The sequence below is a fragment of the Pseudophryne corroboree genome, chromosome 8 (assembly GCF_028390025.1).
Source record: "Pseudophryne corroboree isolate aPseCor3 chromosome 8, aPseCor3.hap2, whole genome shotgun sequence".
NCBI lineage: Eukaryota > Metazoa > Chordata > Amphibia > Anura > Myobatrachidae > Pseudophryne > Pseudophryne corroboree.
This window is the reverse complement of record NC_086451.1, coordinates 402,181,438-402,208,098: the sequence shown is the minus strand read 5'-3', so window position 1 is coordinate 402,208,098 and position 26,661 is coordinate 402,181,438. Positions and strand designations below refer to the sequence as shown.

At 44.1% G+C, this 26,661-nt stretch overlaps 1 protein-coding gene across 2 annotated transcripts in view; it reads right to left on the bottom strand.

Moving 5' to 3' along the window:
- The window catches only part of LOC134949304 (cytochrome P450 2C15-like), a 140,577-nt gene extending 124,283 nt beyond the window's left edge, over positions 1 to 16,294 (bottom strand). For both annotated transcript variants that reach the window (XM_063937800.1, XM_063937801.1), the window contains exons 1-4: positions 16,073 to 16,294; positions 13,876 to 14,038; positions 5,740 to 5,889; positions 3,092 to 3,252 (exon numbers count right to left, since the gene is read on the bottom strand). In XM_063937800.1, the coding sequence (XP_063793870.1) occupies positions 3,092 to 3,252; positions 5,740 to 5,889; positions 13,876 to 14,038; positions 16,073 to 16,252 (654 nt within the window). In that variant the 5' untranslated portion in view covers positions 16,253 to 16,294. The remainder of the gene's footprint in view (positions 1 to 3,091; positions 3,253 to 5,739; positions 5,890 to 13,875; positions 14,039 to 16,072) is intronic.
- Between the last annotated feature and the right edge of the window lie 10,367 nt (positions 16,295 to 26,661).

Genomic DNA, 26,661 nt, shown 5'->3' with positions numbered 1-26,661 from the left:
AAGTGTTATAGCAGCACGATGTGTGCCGCTATAACACATTTACCTATATATGCCATACAGTGCCCCAGTTCAGATTATGTGATGTGTGATCCACAGTGCCCCCAAATCCCATAATATGCTGCACAATGTGACCAATTCACATTATAGGCCCCACTGTATCCCAAGCTTCTTTCTTACTTGTTTTTCTCTCTATCTCTCTTTTATATATCTTTTTCTTCTGTTATTCAACTTTTTCTTTCCGTGCCATATAGCTCCTCTTCGCGTAGAGGCTCCTCATCACTGATGGTATTGATATTTAACACACTGCAGCAGCCTGACCCGGAATAGCTGCAGATGGATGGAATCCAGGCAGACAGGGCTCAGAATTTTTCCTTCAACAGGGCAGCTGGGGTCCGTGCAAAGGGACCGTCAGCTGTAGTAACTGGTGAGCCACCCCCAGGGCGCTGCGTGCGGTACGGCACGGTGTGCGGCACAAAGATCACTGGGAGAAGCTGCTGAGCATGTGCAGCTCAGCTTCTCCCAGATGACACGCTAGCTTTTACTATGCAGTCACCACGGCGCTCATTTAATGAAGGGCCGACAATGCAGATCAAAACATGGGGCACTGTACATGTGTACCCATAGAACCCCCCTGTCATCATGCCTGCCTGTGGCACAGCGGAGGGGTGAGGAGAGGGAGACAGTGGGGCACCCTCTAACCTCCTCAGCTCCTGGAGCTTGCGCTCCACCAGAGCCGCCCCCCCTCCCCCTACGCCCCTGGCTACCGCAGTATCACTATGAGAAACACTACAACAGAAAATGCAACTCTTACACCCTACTTAGAAGAATCCCTATAACAGAAAAGCATTGCAACAATTTAACCTTATAGTAATTATTGCCTAATTGATTGGGATTGAAAATATCTTGCTGTCACTAAGGGTTATGTTTACTAAAAGTCAATTTGGGACAATTTTTGGTCAATGTTTGGTCAATTTTTTATCAATTTTGTGTTTCAGCTTCTAAATCCCATATTTACAGAGAGAGCCACGCTAATCGTGGCTCCGTCTGCACCGCAATGCGCCATGCAGGGACATAGAGAGATAGGAAGCAGGGACAGAGAAAGGGAGAAGGGACAAAGAGAGTAACTGGAGGGACAGAGAGAAACAGCAGGGGCAGGGAAAGGCAGCAGGGACATAGAGAGGCAGCAGGGACAGAGAAAAACAGAGGCAGTAGATACAAACCGAGACCCTCCTCTGTGGAACCCACCCATGGAGGTAATTATTACCAATGTGCCACCATGTCACCCATGATTTTATATTTTTGTAAGAGGTTCAGATTTACCGGTTATCACCTCAGAAGAGTGGAGGGAATAGGTTGAGCACTCACTAAAAAAAACTACAGTATGCTCCAGTACATGAGCAATATGTGGGGAGCAGGTACAAGGTCAGCAGTATACAGAGGAACCATATGTGCGCTGACGGGGGGGTAGCCTGCACAGCCCCCCGTACACACACAGCAGCAGCAGGTTTGCGTTACCCACCACGCGGCAGTGCTAGGGATGCTGCAATGAGAGGGGAGATCACTGCTGCACACCCAGCCAGACCCGAGGTACGGTGCAGGGGCACAGCCGGTCAGTCTCATCTTTTGAATGAAGCGTTTGCCACTGCGCCGCATCCCCATCAGCAGGATCCGGGTCATACTTGCCTACCTGACCCTCTCCATGAGGGAGAAAATGCTCTGTTCCTGGACTTTCCTGGTAATGTATGATTGCCATCACCTGTGGTGAGCTAGTATATTGATAAGAAAGGTGTTTCACCACAGGTGATGGCAATCATACATTACCAGGAAAGTCCAGGAACAGAGCATTTTCTCCCTTATGGAGAGGGTCAGGTCGGCAAGTATGATCCGGGGGCTGCTGTCTGATACTGCCGTGTTGATTCCAATTCAACAGCCCCGTAGTCGAAGTCCTTGGGTTACCCGCCAGAGGGTTCCACTGCACGCTGTGAGGACAAGGAGGAGGAGCCAGCAGTGAAGCAGACAGGACCGTGCGCTTTAGCCATACAGCCCCTGCTGCTGCTGCACAGCCCAATCACCAGTACACGTCCCCGCCGCTTGTCACCCTGCCCACTAAACCCCCTCTCCGTAGGTACCCACCGTTGGCGGCAATTACTAGTAACAGATACAAAAACAAAAAAACTTTGCAGGTGCCGGCAGCCCACTCACAAAAGGTTTCGGATTGCTGTTCCTTATTATGTCATTTTTCAAATGACCATCAGGAACGGTGTTTCACTGTGTTCAGGCTCTAAAAAAAAGCCCTGGAGTCGAAGCTGCATGGCTAAAAGTTCGACCCACAGGTGAATTCGAGGAGATTCCAGGTACTGCTAAAAGTCCTTCACGGGGTTGTATATAGTTTACCAAACTCAAAAATCCTATCTGCCACTGTTATGCTGCAATGTTTCATAGTTTTGCTATATTCTTATAGTAACTGCTGTGTGTTTGTGCTGCTGCTCTGTCGCTTCGTTTTGTTAGCCACCCTTTGTCCAAAATTGGTGAACAATAGCTGGTCAAAATTGACTGGAAGTGACTGAAAATTAATGTTATTGAGGTTAATAATACTGTAGAAACAGAAACAGGCCCACATTACATGACATAAGCTGTTTTTAGCATTTAAAAAAACAGAGATCAAAAACCTATATATTCAAAACCAAAACATGAGAGTCAGCGTAAATCTCTAAAACAGATACATACATTTGCAAACTAGCTTAGCAAATGTTTAACATTTATGTGAATGTAATTATTGTGATTTATTAATTTGCAAATGCAATATAATGTTAAATATTTTTCTTTGCAGTTTTTGTTTATTACTCTACAGATCACTCAATCTCTTTTGAATAGGTGATTTTTTTTTCTTAATGCTGTAAAGGAGTTATTTTTGTTTTGTGATAACTATATTCTTGTTTTACTGTATACAGTATATGTTTTTGCTAGATTAGATCTTTGTCAATGGTATTGAATTCAAGTGAAATGATCAGAAATATAGTAATTCAGAAGCTGAATGCTTATATCTTTTGTATTGCCTCCATCAGACTATCATATGTTTCTTAATAATTACCCCGCTATATCCAGAGTTCATCAGCTTGACAAAATCTCTCATATGCGATAGGAGGGTCAGGTATTTCTCATCCTCATAGTCAAACCTCTTGCCAAACACAATGGAGCAAATAACATTGGACACAGCCAGTTGCAGTAGGTATGCTGGGTCAAATGGGGTTTCTGTAAGTACAAATATATAACCAGTTAGCTTTTGCTTTCACTATACAAAATAATAACCACGTTAGCAATCAGTGAAATAAGTAGTATGCATCCAGCATCCCAGCGGTTGGGATGCAGGCGGTCATGTGACCAATGGTGGAATCCCAATTCCACACAGGAGACCGGCACCGGAACGCCAACAGCTGACATCCCGAAAATGAGTATCGGGGTGCAGGTTAGAGTTAGTGCCTGGTGGGGGGTGGGGGGGGGAATTAGGGTTAGGCACCAGTGCGGGGTTGGGTTTAGGCACTAGGGAGTTGAACCCTTGATGGGGCTGGAGGAAGTTGGCATGGCTGCAGGGGGTGTACAGAACACAGTGAGCCTGGTGGCTGCTGTAAGGCTATCTTCTAGCACCTGTCAGATGGAGTCTCTGATCTTATGTTCAAAGAGCATTTATTTATTCATTGCAGATTTGTTTGTTTTGCATGCAGTGTACATTTGTTTTATTTGTGTTGCCTTATTTGACTTTGTTTTAGCTCTTCCATTACACCTGACAAAAATGGGATACTTAGGGCAAACTGTATATACTAAAGTAATTTTGTTGGAAATTTCCTTATCACATCATTTGCAACCATGTACTGTAAGTGAATGTTTGTATGGTCCATGTAAGTAGTTACAGGTGAATTGCAGTGGTGGACAGTATGGGCAGCATGGATGGTGTAATTATTTGCATTACTGCCTCACAGCACTGAGGTCATGGGTTCGATTTCCATGACCCTAGCTGTGTGGAGTTCGTATATTCTCCCCATACTTGCGTGGGTTTTCGTCTGGGTACTCCGATTTCCTCACACAATCCAAAAATATACTGGTAGGTCAATTGGATACCTTGAAGAAGATGCCTAGTGTATTGAAACACGTTGGCAGGGAGAAGCCCAGCAGACTTTGGATGACTATCCCGGAAGGGGGAAACATTTCCAGGGACGCCTGTGGTTTCTCCTAAATTGCTGATTATGTGTCTACTCTTTTTAGTAGACCATTCCATCTGGTAGGAGGCTGATTGTCTGTTATACTGTATATCATCTGGGCACCAGTTACTTGTTGTATTTGTCTACTTATATGCAGTAGACCACCATTTTCGGTGGGAGGATAATTTGTGCATTTATGGAATAAAATTTATTTGTGTGGTTTTACACTATGGAAGTTATTTCTTATGTTTACATGTGAACTGGAGCAAATATCATCATAAGAACGAGTTGAAGGTGATGTTTCCTCAAGTCTTGATATGGTTACCTCTGTTCCCATGGGCTCACATTGTCTATCATTAATCTGATAGACTGAAAATACGGGTACAAGTTTCCAATAAAAAAAATACTGAATTGAAAAATTGTGAAAGTACTACACTATTACATGTTTATTTCTTTCTTTTGGGGTCTTAAAGAACTTTGAGAAGTGGTCAGAACCTCAAGATCTGTTCTGGTTACCCGTTCTATATAAGTATATTTTGTGTGCGCTCCTTGTGTGTTGGTTCCTCTATTTCACCCAACAAAACTAACCCTAGAATGAATGTGTGTGCATGTACATGTGGTAGGGAATATAGATGGTAAGCTCCACTGGGGCAGGGACTGATGTGAATGGCCAAAATATTCTCTGTAAAGCGCTGCGGAATATGTGTGCGCTATATAAATAACTAGTAATAATAATAATAATTGGACATTAACACCTTATGCTGACAGTGTGCATATACATACAGTAGTTACATACATAAAGTAACTTTTAGGCTAATGTTCCATCAATAACTTTCTTAAGTGACTTAGGCTTCTGGTTTAAATGCCATTATATTGATTTTGTTTGTATTTCACACAATCACTTCACATTTTCACTTGTATGTTTTATACAGTATATTGTTTTCACTTGTTGGATGTTTTATACAGTATTTTGTTTTCACTTGTATGTTTTATACAGTAGTTTGTTTTCACTTGTTTTATGCTTTTTATATTTTGTTTTCACTTGTTTTATGTATTTATACAGTATTTTGTTTTCACTTGTGTTCCTCTATTTCTCAAAGTGAAAAACAAGTAAAATAAAAGTAGTAAACAATACACTGACATTAGAAAAGCTTGAGAGTACAAATATTTTAAAAACATTTTTTTAAACTTGAGGTCTTGAAAGTCAAAGATGGCAGCAGATTTTATGAAATACTATCAAAGAATGAAACCAGGAAACAACACTGGGACAAGAAAGAGGGAAGCGGAACATGTGGGGAGGTAATCAATATCTCACAGTCTGTCCACCTAGGCTAGAAAAGCTGCAACATTAGGGCACCTCAAAGAGGTATCAAGTGTAGAAACTCCATGGTCCCAGTGTTAGTCACTTCATCCATTAGTTTTCTACAGTATTTGCAATATCAGCACAACTTTAATAATATGAAGCATGGGAAGTTATGATAGATCTATGGCTTGAATATTCTTTCTGAATAAGTTTAAATTATCATTCATTATCTCCACACACCTTTGTTCTTCATAACTGTCTCTCCAAGGCAATGGGCCTCCTCCTGGATCCTCTCCTCAATGCTCCTCTTCCCCATTCCAAAATTCCTCATAGTCATGAGGGAGAATCGACGCATTGTCTTCCATCTTTCTCCATTGCTCATTACGATGCCTAAAAATTTGAGCATTGTGTGGTTACTTTTAATTAAGTGTTACCCAGTATTAAGTTGAAAATTCAGTAGTTCAATACTTTGGGGGAGATTCAAATTTTTGGAAAGTCAGTTGGGTGTTTTTTACTATATAATAAACAGGAAAAAACAGACACCCAACCGACTTTTCAAACAATTGAATTTCCGCCCTTTATATCACACTGAATGTACTACAATGAGAGAAACCAGTCAGGCAAAAGCAAAACATATGCATCATTATATATTATACCGTTGATGTCATTTTTTTCTTTACTCTTATCTTACATATTCAAAGATAATTTATATTTCATTGCATTTTTGTTTAGTTTACATACATTGTAAATTTGTTGCATCTTTATTGCCTTATTTGACTTGCTTTTATTTAAAACATTACAACCAACAAAAATGAAAAGTTTTCTAAAGTCATTTTGCTGGAATTCCCTATGAACATAGCCAATTTCTGAGGATTCCAAAGGGGTAATTTACATTACTGCTTTGCATTTACCAGCAAAAATATTACCATTGCATAAGTATATGAAATACATTTTTATATACATTGTACACTATGGATTTCTATAATATTTAATTCCTTGGAAGAACATCTCCAGACTGAAGTTATTTGAAGGACCAATCAAATTGAATCTTAATTAACCTTATGATCAGTTCCTTTTATTTTTTATTTTTAATATTTATTTATATAGCATCAGCATATTCCATTGCTCTTTACTGATTGTATTTTGTCCATCTGTTTAATGTATTTTTTGTAATCAGAGCAATATAAAAAAATAACTGATCTATATTCTTTATAATGCATGGATAAAGTTGACATACTGCTTCAACTTTTTTTATTTGTGTGTTCAAACAAAGTATTTATGTTCTCTATACGTAAGTTTGTGTAGTAGCCCGCTATGCAAAGTATTACGTCTGACACTGTAGAGTGCACTACAGAGGTTGAGCATGTAATTACATAGGCTGAGAATACGGCCAGCAGCCTCAGCCACTGCTCAGGAGGTCAGGAGCAAGTCACATGAAATGGAGGCAGGATGGAAGCGAGTGTCAGTCAGTCAGTCAGGACAGAGCTGCGCAGGCCAATTGCGCCCAGATCGCATTGTGTATGCAATTCATGATAAATGGGCACTTTGGTGTATGTGGTTTGCTGTTAGTACTACAGATGTGTCTATATATGTATCCCGATTCACTCAACGCTGGTGATATTTCTATGTTTCCAATCTGCTTGAGTTCTGAGCTTGGTTCCTGCTAGTTCCTGTGCTCCTGTGTCAGTCCCTGTGTCGATTCCAGTGTTTGATCCCGTGTCTTGCCGTGAGGCGTTCCTGTCTTGAGGTCCAGTGGCTTTGCCTGTGCCTGGTCAAGTTTCTGGCTTCTTGGTGTCCACTGGTCTGTCGTTTGGGATTCTGCCTGTCCTCCAGTTCTGAGAGTCTGTGTCAGCAGCATTGGGAGTTCCTGTCCGTTTGCCAGTATTCGTATCGGTTTCGTGAGTAGCGGCTCTGCCGTGTCCGTTGGTCTAGGCCGCTGTATGCCGTTATTTCTATCACTGGTGTTTTGCAGAGGGTTCTGCTTATGCTGTCACCGCCGGAACACAAAAGTATTGTGTCGGCGTGTGGTCAGCATTTCCTTTGTTGTTCTTTTCCTTTGGCGGCAAGCCACACATACATTTAATTTTAGGCTAGTTAGTAGTCACTGGCTTTGGTTGTTTCAGTAAGAGGGCCCCTTGTTATCACCCTGTCTTGGTACACTCTTTGTCTCTCATTAAGACCTGAGGGGGCATCGAAGTTGGGCAGACGTAATCCGCCCTTCAAACGCAGCTGCCATGGGCTCAAGCAACCATAGTCTCGCAAGAGTGTACTGACAGCACGGGCGAGACAACGGAGATAGGGCGCCAGGGGCTATTCCCTTTCCATTCCCCTTTCCCAGCGTTACGTCCTGGTGCTCTGGACTCACTTCATAACCTCTCCCTTGTTCTGAGCACCAGGAACCTAACACATATTTAATGACTGGCAGCCACCAGCACTGGTTTTGCCTATTATATTGACCATGAATAATTTGAATTGCTCCTGGACCACCAACCCAGGGCACCCCTGCAAGTGTCCCGAGGCACCCCAGGGAGCCATCGCACACAGTTTGGGAACCTCTGAACTATGCAATAGATAGAACCTATCCTTGTGTATCCATGCCTATTTCCCTATAGATTGTATGCTTTCGAGCAGGGCCTTCCTACCTCTATGACTGTTTGTTATTTTACCCAGTTTTGTTATATCATTGTTTTGTTATATCATTGTTATTTCCAATTGTAAAGCGCTCACAGAATTTGCTGCACTATATAAGAAACTGTTAATAAATAAATAAATAAATAAATAATAATGAACATATAAGAAGAAGCGTGTTTTAGTAAGTAAGGGATGGGACAAGCGGGGGGAAAGCAAGTCGCATTCTGAACCTCATTACACATAAATAGTGTATAACTATTCAGATAGCTAAACCTTGTCCATCTCTCAATGCACAGACAATGAGATTTCTGGAACTGTAAACCTTTTATTAATACAAACTGGAATGACTGCCCATATAATATAGCTGTAGTTCTGCAGAATAGATCACTGTACATGTAACAAGAGAATAAATAGTGCACGGAAATCATACCCCTTTCACATCGCACAAATAACCCGGTATCGACACGGCATATTGCCGTGTCGACACGGGTCAGTGTGCGATGTGAAAGCACACTGGCTGAATTAGCGGGTCGCCTGACCCGGTAATTCAACCCGGTAAAAAAGAAGGGTTTTACCCGGGTTGATTACTGGGTCAGGTGCGGTGTGAATGGGAGCCGTGTCGATGCGACACGGTTCCCATTCACAGCATAGGGAGAGGCGGCGCAGGAGATGAGCTCATCTCCCGGCACCGCCTCCACCCCCGCCCCTGCTGTTGCTTCTCCCTCCGCTGCTATGGCAACCGACCCGGTATATTGCCGGGTCGGAAAGCCAGCAGCGGAGCGCTAATGCCGGATCCCACCTGGTAAGTACACGTTTGTCTTACCGGGTAGGATCCGGCATTTGCAGTCTGAATGCGGTATGAGCAGTGGCGTAACTACTGCCCCCGCAGTCCTCGCGGTGGCTTGGGGGCGAGGGGCTGCGGGGGCGCCACTGATTACAGCAGACTGACATGCGGACGAGCGCCCGCATGTCAGTCTGCTTTCTCCTTCCCTCCGCCCGGTCTGCCGCTTTTTGGAGGGACACGGAGGGCACAGTGCGCGCCTCTCCTGTGTCCCTCCTGCTGCATCATCTCCGGCGGCCGCGGGTCTGATAGGGAGAAGTGCCGTCCGTGAGCTCTAATTGGCTCACGGACGGCACTTCCCCCTATTAGACCCGCGGCCGCCGGAGTTGATGCAGCAGGAGGGACACAGGAGAGGCTGTGCCCTCCGGGTTCCTTCCAAAAAGCGGCGGCGGCGGCTGGGGGGAAGGGGGGGATATCTGGCACTGGGGCATTATCTGGCACTGGGGCATTATCTGACACTGGGGGGGGGTGGATATCTGGCACTGGGGCATTATCTGGCACTGGGGGGAATAACTGGCAGGGGGGGGGATATCTGGCACTGGGGCATTATCTGGCACTGGGGGCATATATGACACAGGGGGGAATAACTGGCAGGGGGGGATATCTGGCACTGGGGCATTATCTGGCACTGGGGGGGAATATCTGGCGGGGGGGGGGGTGGATATCTGGCACTGGGGCATTATCTGGCACTGGGGGCATATATGACACAGGGGGGGAATAACTGGCAGGGGGGGGGGGATATCTGGCACTGGGGCATTATCTGGCACTGGGGGCATATATGGCACTGGGGGGGAATATCTGACACCGGGGCATATATGGCACTGGGGGGGGATATCTGGCACTGGGGGCATATATGGCACTGGGGGGGGCATATCTGGCACTGGGGGGGAATATCTGGCGGGGGGGGGTGGATATCTGGCACTGGGGCATTATCTGGCACTGGGGGGAATAACTGGCAGGGGGGGGATATCTGGCACTGGGGGCATATATGACACAGGGGGGGAATAACTGGCAGGGGGGGATATCTGGCACTGGGGCATTATCTGGCACTGGGGGGGAATATCTGGCGAGGGGGTGGATATCTGGCACTGGGGCATTATCTGGCACTGGGGGCATATATGACACAGGGGGGGAATAACTGGCAGGGGGGGATATCTGGCAATGGGGCATTATCTGGCACTGGGGGCATATATGGCACTGGGGGGGAATATCTGGCACCGGGGCATATATGGCACTGGGGGGGGGGATATCTGGCACTGGGGGCATATATGGCACTGGGGGGGGGGCATATCTGGCACTGGGGGCATATATGGCACTGGGGGGGAATATATGGCACTGGGCATATTTGGCACTGGGGGGGAATATCTGGCACTGGGGGCATATCTGGCACTGGGGGCATATGTGGCACTGGGGGCATATGTGGCACTGGGGGGGTATATGTGTACCTGGCACATGGGGGGGGGGGCTATATTTGGCACTGGGGCATGTGAGTACCTGGCACCATGGGGGAATATCTGGCACTGGGGACATATGTGGCACTGGGAGCACAGCCCTAGCAACGAGCATGACACCCAGTGCATGAAACACCTGGCAACGAGCATGACACACAGTGCATGAAACACCTGGCAACGAGCATGACCCCCAGTGCATGAAACCCCTGGCAACGAGCATGACACCCTGAGCATGAAAACCCCTGGCACCGTGCATGGAACCAAGAGCATGAAACCCCTGGCAACGAGCATGACACCCAGTGCATGAAACCCCTGACAACGAGCAGGTAATAGAAAAGTAATTAGAAGCCTTATTATAAGACTTAATGTGTAATGGGCATTATGGTGTGTGGCATAATGTATCACGGACATTGCGGTGTGTGTCATAATGTGTCACAGGCATTACGGTGTATGGTATACTATATCGCGGGCATTGTGATATGTGGTATAATGTCTCAGGGTCATTGCAGTGTGTGGCATAATGTATCACGGTCATTGCGGTGTGTGTCATAATGTGTCAGGCATTACGGTGTGTGGTATACTATTTCACGGGCATTGTGGTATGTGGTATAATGTCTCAGGGTCATTGCAGTGTGGCATAATACATAACGGACATTGCGGTGTGTGGCATAGGGTGTAACGGGCAGGGCATTGCGGTATGTGTCACAGGCATTACGGTGTATGGTATACTATATCACGGGCATTGTGGTATAATGTATCACGGACATTGCGGTGTGTGTCATAATGTGTCACAGACATTGTATGTGCTATAATGTATCAGGGACATTGCAGTGTGTAGCATAATGTATAACGGGCATTGCGATTCCTGTCATAATGTGTCACAGGCATTACGGTATGTGGCATAATGTGTCACGGGCATTACGGTGTGTGGCATAATGTGTCGGGGGCATTACAGTGTGTGCATATTGTGTTGTGCATTATTGTGTGCGGCATAATGTCTAAGGGCATTGCAGTATGTGGCATAATGTATACTGGGCATTACTATAATGAGGAAAAATGACAAATAATGTAAGGGGCATGAATCAGGATTATTTTTCTTTCCTGTGGTGGCCAACGTATGGGCGTGCAGGTTGCAGAACTGGGGTATAAGGTAGTCTTTTCCTGCAATGCCACGCCCCTTTATGTGAAACCACACCCATTCCAATGAAACCACACCCCTTATTTTGGCGCATATTTATCCCTTTCTTGCTCCCAATTATGTAGCATGAAGGAGGGGGGGGGGGGGGGCGCCGAAGAATTTTTTGGCTTGGGGGAGAAAAATTTCTAGTTACGCCACTGGGTATGAGATAAAAATCTCTGGGGCAGGGGAGACATAACACAGCCTGTCAGCAATTCATACACAGATAACTGAGTAGTAACAAAAATGGAGCTTCTAACCCTTTGACCTGTCACTTGGCAAAAGGCAGCTAAGCATAGACAAACAAATGCAGATCAGTACTTTTTTATATTGGGCAGGATGTACTAAAGGGAAAAACTAAGACTCGGCCTCCAGTTTTTTTGCCGCCGAGCTTATCGCCATCTTTTTATGGTGATACATTATAGAAGCATATGGTTTTTTTTTGCACCCACCGCCGTATCCCGCCCCACCCGTCGACCCCCTCTCACCTGTGTCCAGGCAGCGCTGCACGAATCCCCAGCTCCTCCCCCTGCAGCACTGCCATTTCTGCTTCCGGATGCAGGTGGGAGGAGGAGGAGCTTGGGGACTCCAGGCACACATCACCTCCTGGGGCTGGGAGGTGATGGACCCCACAGAGACCCCCGAACACCTTCTGACAGGTATCGCGGGGGGCCTCTCCACTGCATTGCATTGTTAATCGCTTATGTTAGTACATATGGGATTAGAATTGCTGCAGTGAGCAGCGAGGGGCGGCTATGTATTTTAACACATACCGCCCATTTTCTGTTATAGTAGTTGTTTGTTTTAAAAATAAAAATGTAACTAAAAGTAATTCAATTTCATAACAAAAGTTTTTTTATTTTTACATACAATAAAGTTATGAAAAAAAGGGAAATTTTATAAAAATCTGTAATTTCATTCTGATAGTTACAAAAGCAAACTTTTTCTGGTAAAACTATTTTTTTTTTAATTAGTAATTGGGAAGAAATAAAAATCAGATATGCAGAACCCAGACTCAAAATTTGTGTTGACCGATGATTAGCTGCCTTTTGTGATAGAAGGACTTCAGGGATTAGTGATGCAGGCAGTGAATGGAGGCAGAGCCGACCCTAACGATAATGATGCCCTAGGCGAGATTTTTGATGGTGCCCCCTAGCACCGCCGCTAGTCTGCAGTAGATGCCTGGCATGAGTCAGCTGGCAGATCTGCTAATGTAGGGCACCTTTTTTTTTATAAAAAATGCATCTTATTTGCATTACTATGTGTCTAGGATGCACAAACAACTTCTTCTGATTAAAATAATATGCAGCATGCCTATATACTGTGCGACTGCGGCTGTATCTGCATATGAAATGCTACATTACAGTGATTTCCAGGAATACACTGTAACGTAGCATTTTGAATGCAGATACAGCAGCAGTCACAAACAGAATATAGGCATGCTGCATATCATTTTAATCAGCAGAAGCTGCTGGTGCCCCTAAGCATACCAAATGCCCTAGGCATTTGCCTAGTTTGCCTATGCCTAAGGCCGGCTCTGCATGGAGGGGTCTGATTGGATCTAGATTTAGGTTGAGCTTCATATAACAATAGATACCTAAATATTGTTTGGAGTAGACAGTGGGTTCAAAGAATTTGACCGACTTCGCTTTATATTTCTCCACCATTTCATGAAGAAAATGATATTGTAATTAATCACTTAACTGACAATTTTTCCCCCAAAAAACTGTTCAGAAGCTGTCATTTTTTAATGAGTGAATTAGGTGAAGAATGTGTATTTAACCTTATCTAAAATGATTTTAGTAAAAAAAAAGTAAAAAATATATTTTTACATATTTGCTAAAACATAATTTTAAAAAAACATTCGAACATTGATCGGCACCATCGGAAACATTGGAAACATCGCAACTTTCATTTTGACAGCCGGGACAGCCGCCAGGTACACAGGTGGGATTGGGGTTGGGTGACTTTACACTTCCGCAGCTTTTGTCAGGTGGGGGTCCTGCCGTGTTGACCGATCAGCAATGATCGGCAGCATGTCAAACACTGAGGGAGGGTGCAGGAAAGATAAAGCACTTGCGGGTGTGGTGGCATCTGATGCGACCATGCCAGGCAAGTGGTTAATATTAAAGATTTATTTACCCAGATTTACTTGAATCAACCCATTAATTGAAATTAAATGAAAATGACATCATATAAATATGAACATAAAACATAAAAAAAAAATTGTACTGAGGTTTAATCTTTTTTATATACATATATTTTAACTATCTTACCATAATCCTTAAAGAACAGAGTAGCTGCTTCTACCTCTCCTCTGTCACTAAACACATCACCGTGGTCAACCAACGCTTCATTCACAGCTTCGTAGCCAATCAGTACAACAGAGCGTTTATTGCCCAGGTAGATGGTATACACAGGTCCATACTTCTCACTCAGCTGTGGAGACATTGTTATTTTTTTACATTTACAGTTCACCGCCATATTCCATTGCACTTTACAATTGACATTTATAAAATGTGACAGATAAAGGGCTAAGAGGGCCCTGCTCGAAATCTTACAATCTTTTGATGCAATATATTACATATATATCATTGGAGCTGTCATATACTTCTTTAGGCACCATTTTATAGGTAATCATTGGGGTAAATTATCATCATAGTTCTCTTTTAGGAGCCATATTAGGGCCTTCATACAACAGACAGGGGCAGTTGTTATTATTATTTGTATTTATTCATGTGAATGGGACAGGGTGGGTTGCGGCCCAGTGCATTGCTTTCCCCAGGGCCTACTGTGCTGTTAAGACGGCCCTGAGCATAGAAGCATACAGCATACAAATACATATAGAAGCAAAAGCAGACAGTTGCTTCTGTAAACACATGCCTCCCAACTGTCCCAATTTTGGTGGGACAGTCCCGTTTTTCACGGTCTGTCCTGCTGTCCCACCCACAGGTCCCAGTGTCCCGCGGTGGAGAGTGGTGGGGGAGATCAGTTGGGAAATCCTCCCTGTCACTCACTGCTCTGAGGAGAGCAGCGGTGAATAGATGCTGTGCACATGCGTCTATTCCCCGACAGAGAAGGATAGGGGGCATGGCAAGCAGCTCACTGAGCGATGTCAATGTACTCATAATGACAAAAATGGGGGCGTGTCTTGTGATTGCAGCGTTTGCCATGAAGCCACGCCCCCTCCCACGAGACCATGCCCCCTCCTACTTAGCCACAACCCCAATTTTGGGCACCTGCCTTCGGCGCGCGTTGGTGTCACAGAAATTGGGAGGTATGCGTGTGATAATACCAATTACATCAGGGGAGACATGGCAGAATGTAACAGAAGATGCAACTAAGAGAAGGCCCTGCTCATGAGAGCTAGCAGACAAGTGGGGCTTATATAATGAAGATGATGGGGTTGGAAGGAAAAGAATGGATTCAGCAAATGAGGAGTGTCGAGGAGGGTTACAGGATGCAGAATTTCACTTCACATCATCGGTGGGAAGTAATGCCGCCCGAGTCCAGCGGCCGTGTGGGATGACAGCCGAACCCGGACGTTTTTTTTTTTTAAAGGGCAATCACTTACAAATCATGGATTTGCCTTGTAAGTAATTGCCCCTTTAAAAAAAACATCTGAGTTCGGTCGGCATCCTGCTCTGCCGCCGGACTCAGGTAGGAGTTACCTATCTATCTAAGCATTGCTTTTATATTCCTTGGAATTGCCTGAACGTACTGTGGTTCTGTTATATCATTTTCTAGTTGGATTTCTCCCAGAACTCCCTAAAGCGCCTGTGTCAATCTGAGCATGTGCAGAAGGACTCCAGCGTCCTAAAGTGATCGCAAAGTACAGTTCCTATCGGGAGTGCTGTCCATTTGCAATACTAATCACATACAGTATCTAGGTACTCACTGTACTGGCATTATTAACACCGGTATGTACCCGATAAGTTCCGGGATGTATCGCACTGCAGATGTGAAGTGCAGTACAGTACACCCCACCCCCTATGTTAATTTCTGTGCACATGTGTGTTCATGTGTGGTCTGAAAGGTGCCACGGTTGAAATACCGTGTCGAACGACCTGGTATTCCAACTCGGGTAGCGAGCAGGGTTGAACACTTGGCACCCATTCATTGTGTGTGGACGGGCGGCGCTTAGAGATAATGTGATCTCAAAGTGCCGTCCCTGCATCACAGCTGACGTCACCAACCCGGCAATATGCCAGGTAGCAGTCAGCGGCGGTGGGGAGCCTGAGGTGGATCGCATGCTGGGAGCTCCCGTGTCAGGCTCCTGGGTTCGACCCACCTCAGGCAGTCTGAATAGGGTGTTCTCTGCCCACCTAACCATCTATAATATTATGTAAATGTTATTACATATACTTACATATTCAGTTGTGTAGAGGAAATACATTTTGGCATGATGAGAGAGAGAGAAAACGACACAATCTGTCATATTACAATAATGAAGGTGTATATGCCCCAGCTTACCTTCAGCAATGATTGTGGTACTTCTGTACTGCCAAGCTGCATGATATTCCCCAACAGGGGCAGAGGTGTGGGCCCCGGGGGCAGGTTCCTCTGCTTTATATATTTCCACCACTTAATGAAGTAAATGAGGATAGTGACCCCAGCAGCCAGGAGAAGGGTCCCTGCTATGTTCAGCGCCATTATGGGCACAGCACAATAACAGACTTTGTTCCTCTTCCTTTATTTGTGATAAAAAGTTCTGGCACTGAACAAGATTCCAAACAGCACGTGATCACAATGAATGGTTTGAGTTTATAAGGTCACTGCCTAGTAACAGTTGTCTGAGGAAAGATTTCTGGAATCTTTTCAGTGTTTTCATTACACAGCTGCACTTAGGGCTGCTGAATTCATGGTTGATTGCAAAACAAAATTTTCCCCTAATGGGCAAAATCATGGGGGTAATTCCAAGTTGAAATATTTTAGCAGTTGGGCAAAACCATGTGCACTGCAGGGGGGGGGGGGGGGGGGGGGGGCAGATATAACATGTGCAGAGAGAGCTAGATTTGGGTTGGTTATTTTGTTTCTGTGCAAGGTAAATACTGGCTGCTTTATTTTTACACTGCAAGTTAGATTGCAGATTGAACTCACCACACCCAAATCTATTTCTCTCTGCACATGTTATATCTGCCCCCCTGCAGTGCACATGCTTTTGCCCAACTGCTAAAAAAAATTCCTGCTGCGGTCAACTTGGAATTACCCCCCATGTGCACTGCAGGGAAGGGGGGGGAGGCAGATATAACATGTGTAGAGAGAGTTAGATTTGGGTGGGTTATATTGTTTCTGTGCAGGGTAAATACTGGCTGCTTTATTTTTACACTGCGATTTAGATTTCCATTTGAACACACCCCACTCAAATCTATCTCTCTCTGCACATGTTATATCTGCACTCCCCCCCCCCCCCCCCCCCCGCAGTGCACATGGTCTTGCCCATTAGAGGTAAATGTTGTTTTGCAATCAACCTTGAATTAAGCCCATTAGTAAACAAGTAGTTATACGCACGGTGATACCATAAGTGTATATAACCATGGGTTTAAGGATATGTGTACTAATATAGCTTAAAAATAAAAGCTAAAGTATAATTATCCCCATCAAAAAATGGGAAAAGTTTTGTACAATATTCAATGATTATCATACATACTGTAGCAAGTTTATGCAAATGGCTGTTATTCTAGGAAGGTTACATTTGACAATAGACTTGGAATTATCTGTGTCAGGTCAAATAAAGTGTTTATGCCTATTTAGACATAGGTAAATTTTCACTTCTTTTTTCCATAACTTCCCATTTCTAGGTCAGCAATTAAGCGCTCGCCTAGTCACGCAGGTAGCCCTCACAGTACTGATGAAAACACCGCTGGTGGCTATTCACTCACAGGTAGCTGGTGCTTGATCTCCCCCGTTGAATGTTCAGCAGTAGCACGGAGGCATCTGATCAGAGCATCTGAGAGTCAGTAGTTGTGACAGCAGGAGGCTCTCTCCTCACCTGCTCCCATTCAGTACATCTGACTTTCAGGTTCGGGGGGGGGGGGGGGGGGGGCAAGAGGACGGGTCCTCACCCTGTCCATCTCTGTTCAGTGCTCAAAACCGCGGCCGCGGATCACTTTTAGTTTAGGGTGGTACACCCGAATATCCAACCAGTCTCCTGCACAGTGCCGGCAATACCTCGTTCACCTCCTACACACTCAGGGGGTCATCCCGAGTTGATCACTCGTTGTCAATTTTCGCAATGGAGCGATTAAGGCTAAAATGCGCATGCGCATGGTACGCAGTGCGCATGCGCTAAGTATTTTAACACAAAACTTAGTAGATTTACTCACGTCCGAACTAAGAACTTACATCGTTGAAGTGATCGGAGTGTGATTGACAGGAAGTGGGTGTTTCTGGGCAGAAACTGACCATTTTCTGGGAGTGTGCGGAAAAATGCAGGCGTGCCAGGGAAAACGCGGGAGAGTCTGGAGAAACGGGGGAGTGGCTGGACAAACGCAGGGCGTGTTTGTTACATCAAACCAGGAACGAAACGGCCTGAGCTGATCGCAATCTGTGAGTAGGTCTGGAGCTTCTCAGAAACTGCTAAGAATTTTCTATTTGCAATTCTGCTAATCTTTCGTTCGCTATTCTGCTAAGCTCAGATACACTCCCAGAGGGCGGCGGCCTAGCATGTGCAATGCTGCTAAAATCTGCTAGCGTGCGAACAGCTCAGAATGACCCCTCTGTTGGTGGTGGTACGCAGGGCAGGGTAGTGGGTTTTCCTCTGTGTAATTCTGATGGTTGTTGAAAGGGATTAGATTGATTATGTTAAAAAAATCACAGCATGGTGGTATCATCAAAGTGTTCCATCCTTGTCTAAGGACTTTATGAAAATGTAATTTGAGCCACCATGTTGTTCATATAATATATAGTATATACTGTATAATATAATATAATGCGACAGCCAGGGGATGCATTTATACTGGTCCATAGCATTACTCCCTCCAAATAGTCAGTCCAGGCCAGGGGTTCCCTGAGGGAGTGAGGACACCCCAATAAAGGGGTCCCCCCTTCCAGGGCTCCTGAGGCCCAGAGCTGAAGCCTGAGGCTATGCCCTTCACCACCGTGCTGTGAATGGCGAGTTCATAGCATTTAACTGTTTCAAAAAAAATCATGTTGTGTTTTACTCATGGAACTGCAGGTCCCAGCAAGCCTCCCCTGCGTGCTGGCACATGGAGAACCATAAGTACCAGCAAGTGGGGCATTAAAGGGCCTGCTGGTACCTGTAGTACCACCAGAAAAACAAATATTACAATAAAAACAGGACACACACTGTACAAATTACAACTTTAATAAAACATCCTTGCATACTCACACTTTTGTACATACACACACTCCCACATACTTACCTGCCATTCCGCGTAGTGTTATTGGCCCCCTTCTCCAGTAGTAATCCATAGGTACTCTGTAAAAAAATTTTTTTTACCTAAAACCAGTGTAGATTAGTCCACTTCTGTCAATGTAAGCATCTCAGTGGATGAAAATTCCGACCCAGCTGATGTAAGGAAATCCATGATTGGTATATTGCCCCAATATATTTCTGATGTATGGGGGACTTTACACTAAACAGATAAAAGCTAAATCCTGATTGGTTTCTGCGGCTCATTGCTCTTAAAATGTGGCACATGCCTTGTTAGGAGGCTAATGTTCCAGCTATAGATTTTTATATTAATATCTGATCTCTTAGTGTTTTTCTTAATGATAATATGGTGTGGCGTTGCTTATAGATTATTATATGGGGATGCTTTAGGTTATGTAATGGCATCTATACACTGTATAAATTAAAAATAAAATATATACTCTGCTGAAGTTATGGGTGGAAAAGTATGTAAATGTAAATGGATATAAATATATAGATAAGATAATAACTGGTATGGGACTCAGGGTTGACAGTGTCTAGGTCGACACCCATTGGGTCGACACATATTGGTCAACAGTGGCTAGGAATAGGTCGACAAGGCCATTTGGTCGACATGAACACACCTGGTCAACTGCTAGGTGACTTGAAAAACGTGAACTGTTGGGGGTACTTGAGGACCGAGTTTGAGAACCACTGTTCTAAAGGACCACAGCCAGGATAAATACTCGGCACCTGCAACACTTACATGCATTTAAGTAATAGTTCACTCTTCAAGGTAAGTTTGGGTTATTGTTATACCATTGGGGACAGTGACATCATGGGGGTCTTTCCGACCCGATCGCAGCGTTCTTTCGTTCGGACCGGGTCACTACTGCGCACGTGCGGGGGCCGTAATGTGCCAGGCAATGACGCTGACAACGAAGAAAGCAGTCGCAGCGGCGACCACAAGAAGATTGACTGCGGGAAGGCTTTCCGGGGCAGCAACTCATTGTTTGGTGCCATTTTGGGGGAGTGTTAAGGAAAACGCAGGCGTGTCTGATGTCAAAGCCGTGCCCATCATCGCTGGATCCGTCGCACAGGGTAAATATGTCCAGGGCTGGTCTTGTTTTGAGTGAAACTTTTTTAGCATAGCAGGGCTGCACAAGCATTTGCAGCCCTGCTATGCTAAAATACACTCCCCCATAGGCGGAGATTAGGTGATCGCACCAGCAGCAAAAAGTTGCTTGGTGCGATCAACTCGGAATGAGGGCACTAGTGGAGATATTTTGCTTATACTACCAAGACATTAACTATATATTACAGAAAGTGGATACATCAACTGGATATAACAGAGAAACAAAGTATCAATGTTAGGATACATGTGAACACAAAATCCAGGTTGTATAGTTCTAAGCAACTTTTAGCTTGATAAACCTTATTATGGGTATATAGCTCCTGTATGCATGTTTTTTACAGACATAACTAAGCAGCTTCTGAACACCAATCAGTCTCTGTAGTAACACTGTACTGCAAACTCTCTGTGCTGTCCTCATTGTGTCTTATGCAGTTTCTGACTACAAAACAGCTTCTGCACTGGAAACACTCTGCGCTGTTTTCATTCTGTGGGGGTAATTCAGACCTGATCGCTGGGCTGCTAACTTTGCTGTCCTGCGTTCAGATAGTTGCCGCCCAGTAGGATTACCACTTCATCCCTTTAATTCTGGACACATATTAATTACACAGGTTCTGTGGCTGGTTAAAACCAGGTGAAATGGAATCTTAAAATCAGCCAGCCACAGAACCTGTATAATTAATACAGATGTGTCCACTTACATCTTTGCTTTTTTACTCAATTTGTCACAACATGCAAAACACGGCTTAGCTATTTTTTACGAGTAGCGAGTGGATGGATTTCAAAAATGTTGTTTGCCATAACAGAATATGTATAAAGTAACATATTAAAGAAACAAATTAAGAAAAATCACAAGGCATGGCTAAATCTTTGAGTCTTTGGCATGCAAAACCATGTCATACATGGTGGGATATAGCAAAAATGTATGTGGACACATCTGGTATGTGTCCGGAATTAAAGGAATGAGGTGGTAACCCTACCGCCCAGGGAGGAGTGTAAATTTGCACGCGCAAGTGTGTGATCGCATCTGTATGCCAAACGCAGCACAGGACTTACTCCTACAGTGCAATGAGAACAAGCTGATTGGGGCTGAAGCTAATGTCAAAACTCTCCCTGAAAATGCTTGTGAACGCCTGCATTTTTCCGGGCACTCCCAGTAAATGCTCAGTTACCACCCACAAATAGCCTCTTCCTGTCATTCAGCTTGCAAACGCCCGTGCAATCGGAATTTTCGCACCAGCCTGTCGCTGGTTGGCGTTGCCTGTTGTTGTTTGGTGACGCACGTGCGCATTGGAGTGCATACTCATGTGCAGTCTATTGCTGATCGCCCGCTGTGTGAAAACGCACAGTAGTGATCAGATCTGAATGACCCCCTGTGTTCTATGCAGCTTCTGCACTACACATGTGCTTAAGATGGCATCTGTTTGCTGCTCTGGGCATCCTAGTAGCTTGTACACAGTGGCGGTTCTTGCCACAGGCAAGCGGTACTTTTGACCGGGGCGCCGCCTTCCGGAGGGAGCCGGCGCCATCCGGAGGGCGCCGCACCAGGGCAAGATCCGCCACTGTGCCCCCCGCAGTGCCCTGCGGTGCCCCCCGCTTTGAAGGGAACCAGACGCGTAGCGTCTAGTTTCCCTTCATTGAGAAGACCTAAGTTGTGCGGTGCGCGATGACGTCATTGCTCACCGCGCAGCAAAGGTCCTCTCCATGAAGGGAAACTAGACGCTACGGTCTAGTTTCCCTTCATGTAGAGGACCTTTGCTGTGTGATGCGCGATGACATCATCGCGCACCGCACAGCATAGTGGCACAGACACTAGGGGTCATAATTGACCTCTAGTGTCTATGCTGTTCTATGGGAGAGACGTAATAACGTCTCTCCCATAGATCGAAGAGAGGAGAAGAGCGCCGCCGCCGGCGGATGGGGGTCTGCAGCGGTCTGGATCCCGAACAGAGATGGTAAGTATACTTTTTTTTATTTATTTTTTTCTTTCAGTGGTCGTAACCACGCCCCCAATTTGAAGCCACGCCCCCATATTTTGCCCAGGGCACCACAAGGCTAAGAACCGGCCCTGCTTGTACAGTGCAGTATGTCTGAATCAGGGTGTCTGAATACTTTACACGTCTGTGCCTAGACACTTCACTCCTAGTATGTGCATGGCCCCATAACTTGGTGGAAATAATGTGTGTGCTGGTGTTTGCACAGTTATCCAGGCACACACCAGCAGAAGACTAAAGCTACTGTATGAACAGCCAGTTACTTAACCAGTGTTGTTGGTTTATAGAAGTGTAACAGGTACAGCTGTACTTACTGTTGTATGCACAGTGGTCTCATGGATTGAAGCTTCAGTGTAGTGAGTGAGTGTATGCTGCTTGCAGGTAGACTTGCAAGATACTGGAACAGCTTCATGCAGATAATCACTGGGGTCTCTCTGCAGCTAAGTGGGAGACTTGTATCTCCACCATGCTACACTTCTCATGGTCTCACTGTACTAAGGAGGATCTTCATGATAATTGCAGCACATGTGCAGTAATACATAAGATTGGAGAACAGACATCCCTGGGTCCTACTGCCCAGCATGTATGCACAGCAAGGACACAGGGGGTCAGTCCGAGTTGATCGCTAGCTGAATTTGTTCGCAGCGATCAGGCTAAAAAACAGCAGTTCTGCGAATGCGTATGTGGAGCAATGTGCACATATGACGTATGGGCACAAACAAACTATGTAGTTTTGCACAGGTTCTAGCGATGCATTTCAGTCTCACCACTTGCCGCAGAGTGATTGACATGAAGTGGGCGTTTCTGGGTGGCAACTGACCGTTTTCAGGGAGTTTGCGGAAAAACGCAGGCGTACCAGGGAAAACGCAGGCATGGCTGGGCGAACGCTGGGCGTGTGTGTGACGTCAAATCCGGAACTGAATAGTCTAAAGTGGTCGCAAGCGCTGAGTAGGTTTTGAGCTACTCTGAAACGACACAATTTTTTTTTGCGGGCACTCTGTGATACAACCATTTGCACTTCTGCTAAGCTAAAATACACTCCCAGTGGGCGGCGGCATAGCATTTGCACGGCTGCTAAAACTAGCTAGCGAGCGATCAACTCGGAATGACCCCCACAGTGCGGTAGCACCTTGCTTTCTAACAGTTAGTCCATTAAATCTACTTTGTGTTTGTCACATTCCAACACTGATATCACTATTTTCTATGCAGTACCCACTTAGTAATTGCAGTGCTGCTAAATTTGTTTTGTCTAAATACATATAAATATTAATTGCACCAAGAAATCTTTGTGGATCTTGCTTTTATAGTAATCCATCTTTTTCTGTAGTGTAATGATTATTACATGAGTGTAACACTATCTATATAAGTAATTGCATTTATATGCTATTACACATACCATCATGATGTTAGCACTACAGTCATCATCATCTTGTAGTTTTATTTATTCTTAATATTTTTAAAAGTTGAGCTCCCACATCTCACCAAACTCAAATCAGACATGGTTGTTGATTATTAGATCTACACTAAAAAGGTCTACAGTCACCAGGTCTACCACTAATGGTAGCATGCATTAGGTCAGTGATGGCTAACCTTGGCACTCCAGCTGTTGTTGAACTACACATCCCAGCAGGCCCTGCTGCAGTTTTTCTATTTGGCCATGCTAAAACTGATGCAGGGCATGCTGGGATATGTAGTTCAACAACAGCTGGAGTGTCAAGGTTGGCCATCACTGCATTAGGTTAACAGGGTTGAAAAGGTCAACAAAGAATAGGTAGACAGTAGAAAAGGTCGACAGGGTCAAAAAGTCGACATGGAAATAGTCAACACGAGAAAGGTAGACACAATTGTTTTTGTCTTTTTTTAGGTGTTTTGTCATTTTTCTGTCACAAACAAGCCCCATTAGTGTGCCACGTCCCCTTGCATGGCGAGCGAACAAGGTGACCCGCTCCGCTGTTGTTGCACTCTGCACAGGTTACTATTCCCAATCATAGTACATGTGGATGGCAAAGTATGAAATAGTTTAAAATGTTTTTAAAAATAAAAAAAACTTGTCAACCATATGTGTGTTGACCATTGTCATTTCAACCTTTTAAACTGTCAACATTTTACATGTCGACATTTCAACCCGGTAGACCTAATGCATATCTACCATTCTACTTTTTAGTGTAGATCTCTAGACCAGATACCATCAGACACACCATACTCACATACTGTACACAATATAATGACAGGGAGAGCTGTGACTAGACACATTTTTCCACCTTACAATGTTATTTATTTTGGGGTTGGGTCTGATATGTCGGCATTCGGGATGCAGGCAGTCAGAATTTGCAGGCATTCGGGATGCCGGCAGTCAGAATACCAACAGCAGCATCCTGATGGTGAGAATCCTGACAGGGACAAGGTAAGTATACTTACCTTTCCCGGTTGGGAGGAAGAGAATAAGAAGAAGAATCTGTATGGTTGACGCACTGAGAAGAAATTCAATCGTAAGACATAACCTTTATTAAATATATTAAAATATTAAATTAATACAACCCAGACAACAGTGAAACATAAGAGTTAAAATCAGACAAATCAACATATATGTGAATCCTAATAGATTGAAAGGTGCAAATAAAGAGTTAAAACAAGTGTCCGTGTGTGTGTGTGTGTCCTGTAATGATTATTAAGTTGTTGTATCTATTCCATTGTTTTCCTAGATGGGTCACTCATCTTGTTTTGAATCGATTATATATCGACTGTCACAGGTAATGTTGATAGTTCACCCTATCCAGGTTGGCAGCTTTAAATGATCACTTCTATAATTTATATACCTCCTACTCAACAGAAATATCTCCCAGGAACTCACTCCTCTTATATGGACTGTGAGTACAGGTAGGTATAAATATATGAATTTACTCAGAGTTACTTTAATTATTCATGTCACCGACTATTACCACTGTAAATTCCTAATGTATGTAATCCCGATTAGGAGTAGGTTGAGGGATGGACTTTTATATAACATGGATATCACCTTTATTCTAGCATAAATCACAGTGGGTAATTAGACCATGCATATAATGGGGAATTACTTGGTCCTGTTGCATATAGGGGAAAGTTGCTAAGGGGACAAGGCGGTCCCAATGGAAATGATGTGGGGCTTTAAGGGGTATAGCAATCCCAAATTTAGCTATCTGCCCACGTATATTGCAGATATTCCCTGGTCCTATTATAACAGACTAAAAATATGTAGAGGATATTACTTCCCTCTGGGGTATTGCAGCCCCACTTATAATTTAGTGCTTGTCTGTATAGACCAGGAATATATTCTGCTTGAATGCACACTTCCCTATATCAGGATACATTTAGATTTAATATCTTTTATTAATTTCATTAAGAGATGTCAAGAAATTCAAAAATGTGACAGCCTTAAAATAAGTCCCCATGTATTCCAGTCACTTAAAGTATATTTTACTTACCACTGTATAATACAGATATTAATGTAAAGAGATGCTAGATATTCTTGATGTGAATATCCCAGTGATATCTTTTAGAATGTTGTGCTACATGTTTTAACTATAGCTATATATCTGTCAGTAATCTGTCCAACAGTAATATGATTCCCAGCCTTTCCTCCTACATGTACTCTCCCAGTGGTTACTCTAACAGTATTCAATTCATTCGGCTACTGTCTGATTTTATATGTTGCCAGTTCACTCACTGCAGCATTGATACATATGTGTCATTTCCTATTTCAGCCACCTGGTTTCCTGATCAAGTTTCAATGTAACCACACTTTGTGGAGACATTTATAATACATTCAGTAACTGTGATAGTTAACACAAAATTGAGGATCTGTAAATAAGGTTCTGATTGTCACTTATTCCACTGATTCAAGTATAATAAATCAGATCCAATTGTGTAAGTAAATATGGTCAGTGAACCTGGATATGACTGTCCCATTAGCAGTAATATCTATACATTTCTCTATCATGCTGTGGGGTTCCGTCCTCCACTATCATATAGCACTAACTGCATGTATTAACCCTGTTACTGAGTGCTCTGTTGTTAAGTATAGGTGTCTATAAGTATAGGTGTCTATTTATGGGCAGCCTTGTATATCCCTCTATTACTGAATGCTACCATTCATATTTATATAACATTGTTTATATAGCTGGAGACACTACACACACGTGGACACGCTGTGCCCTACACGCGTGTTTCACTGCACTGAACGACAGCTTTGTCAGGGAGCAAAAACCAGTTGGATCTGATTTATTATACTTGAATCAGTGGAATAAGTGACAATCAGAACCTTATTTACAGATCCTCAATTTTGTGTTTACTATCACAGTTACTGAATGTATTATAAAGGTCTCCACAAAGTGTGGTTACATTGAAACATGATCAGGAAACCAGGTGGCTGAAATAGGAAATGACACATATGTATCAATGCTGCAGTGAGTGAACTGGCAACATATAAAATCAGACAGCAGCCGAATGAACTGAATACTATTACAGTAACCACTGGGAGAGTACATGTAGGAGGAAAGGCTGGGAATCATATTACTATTGGACA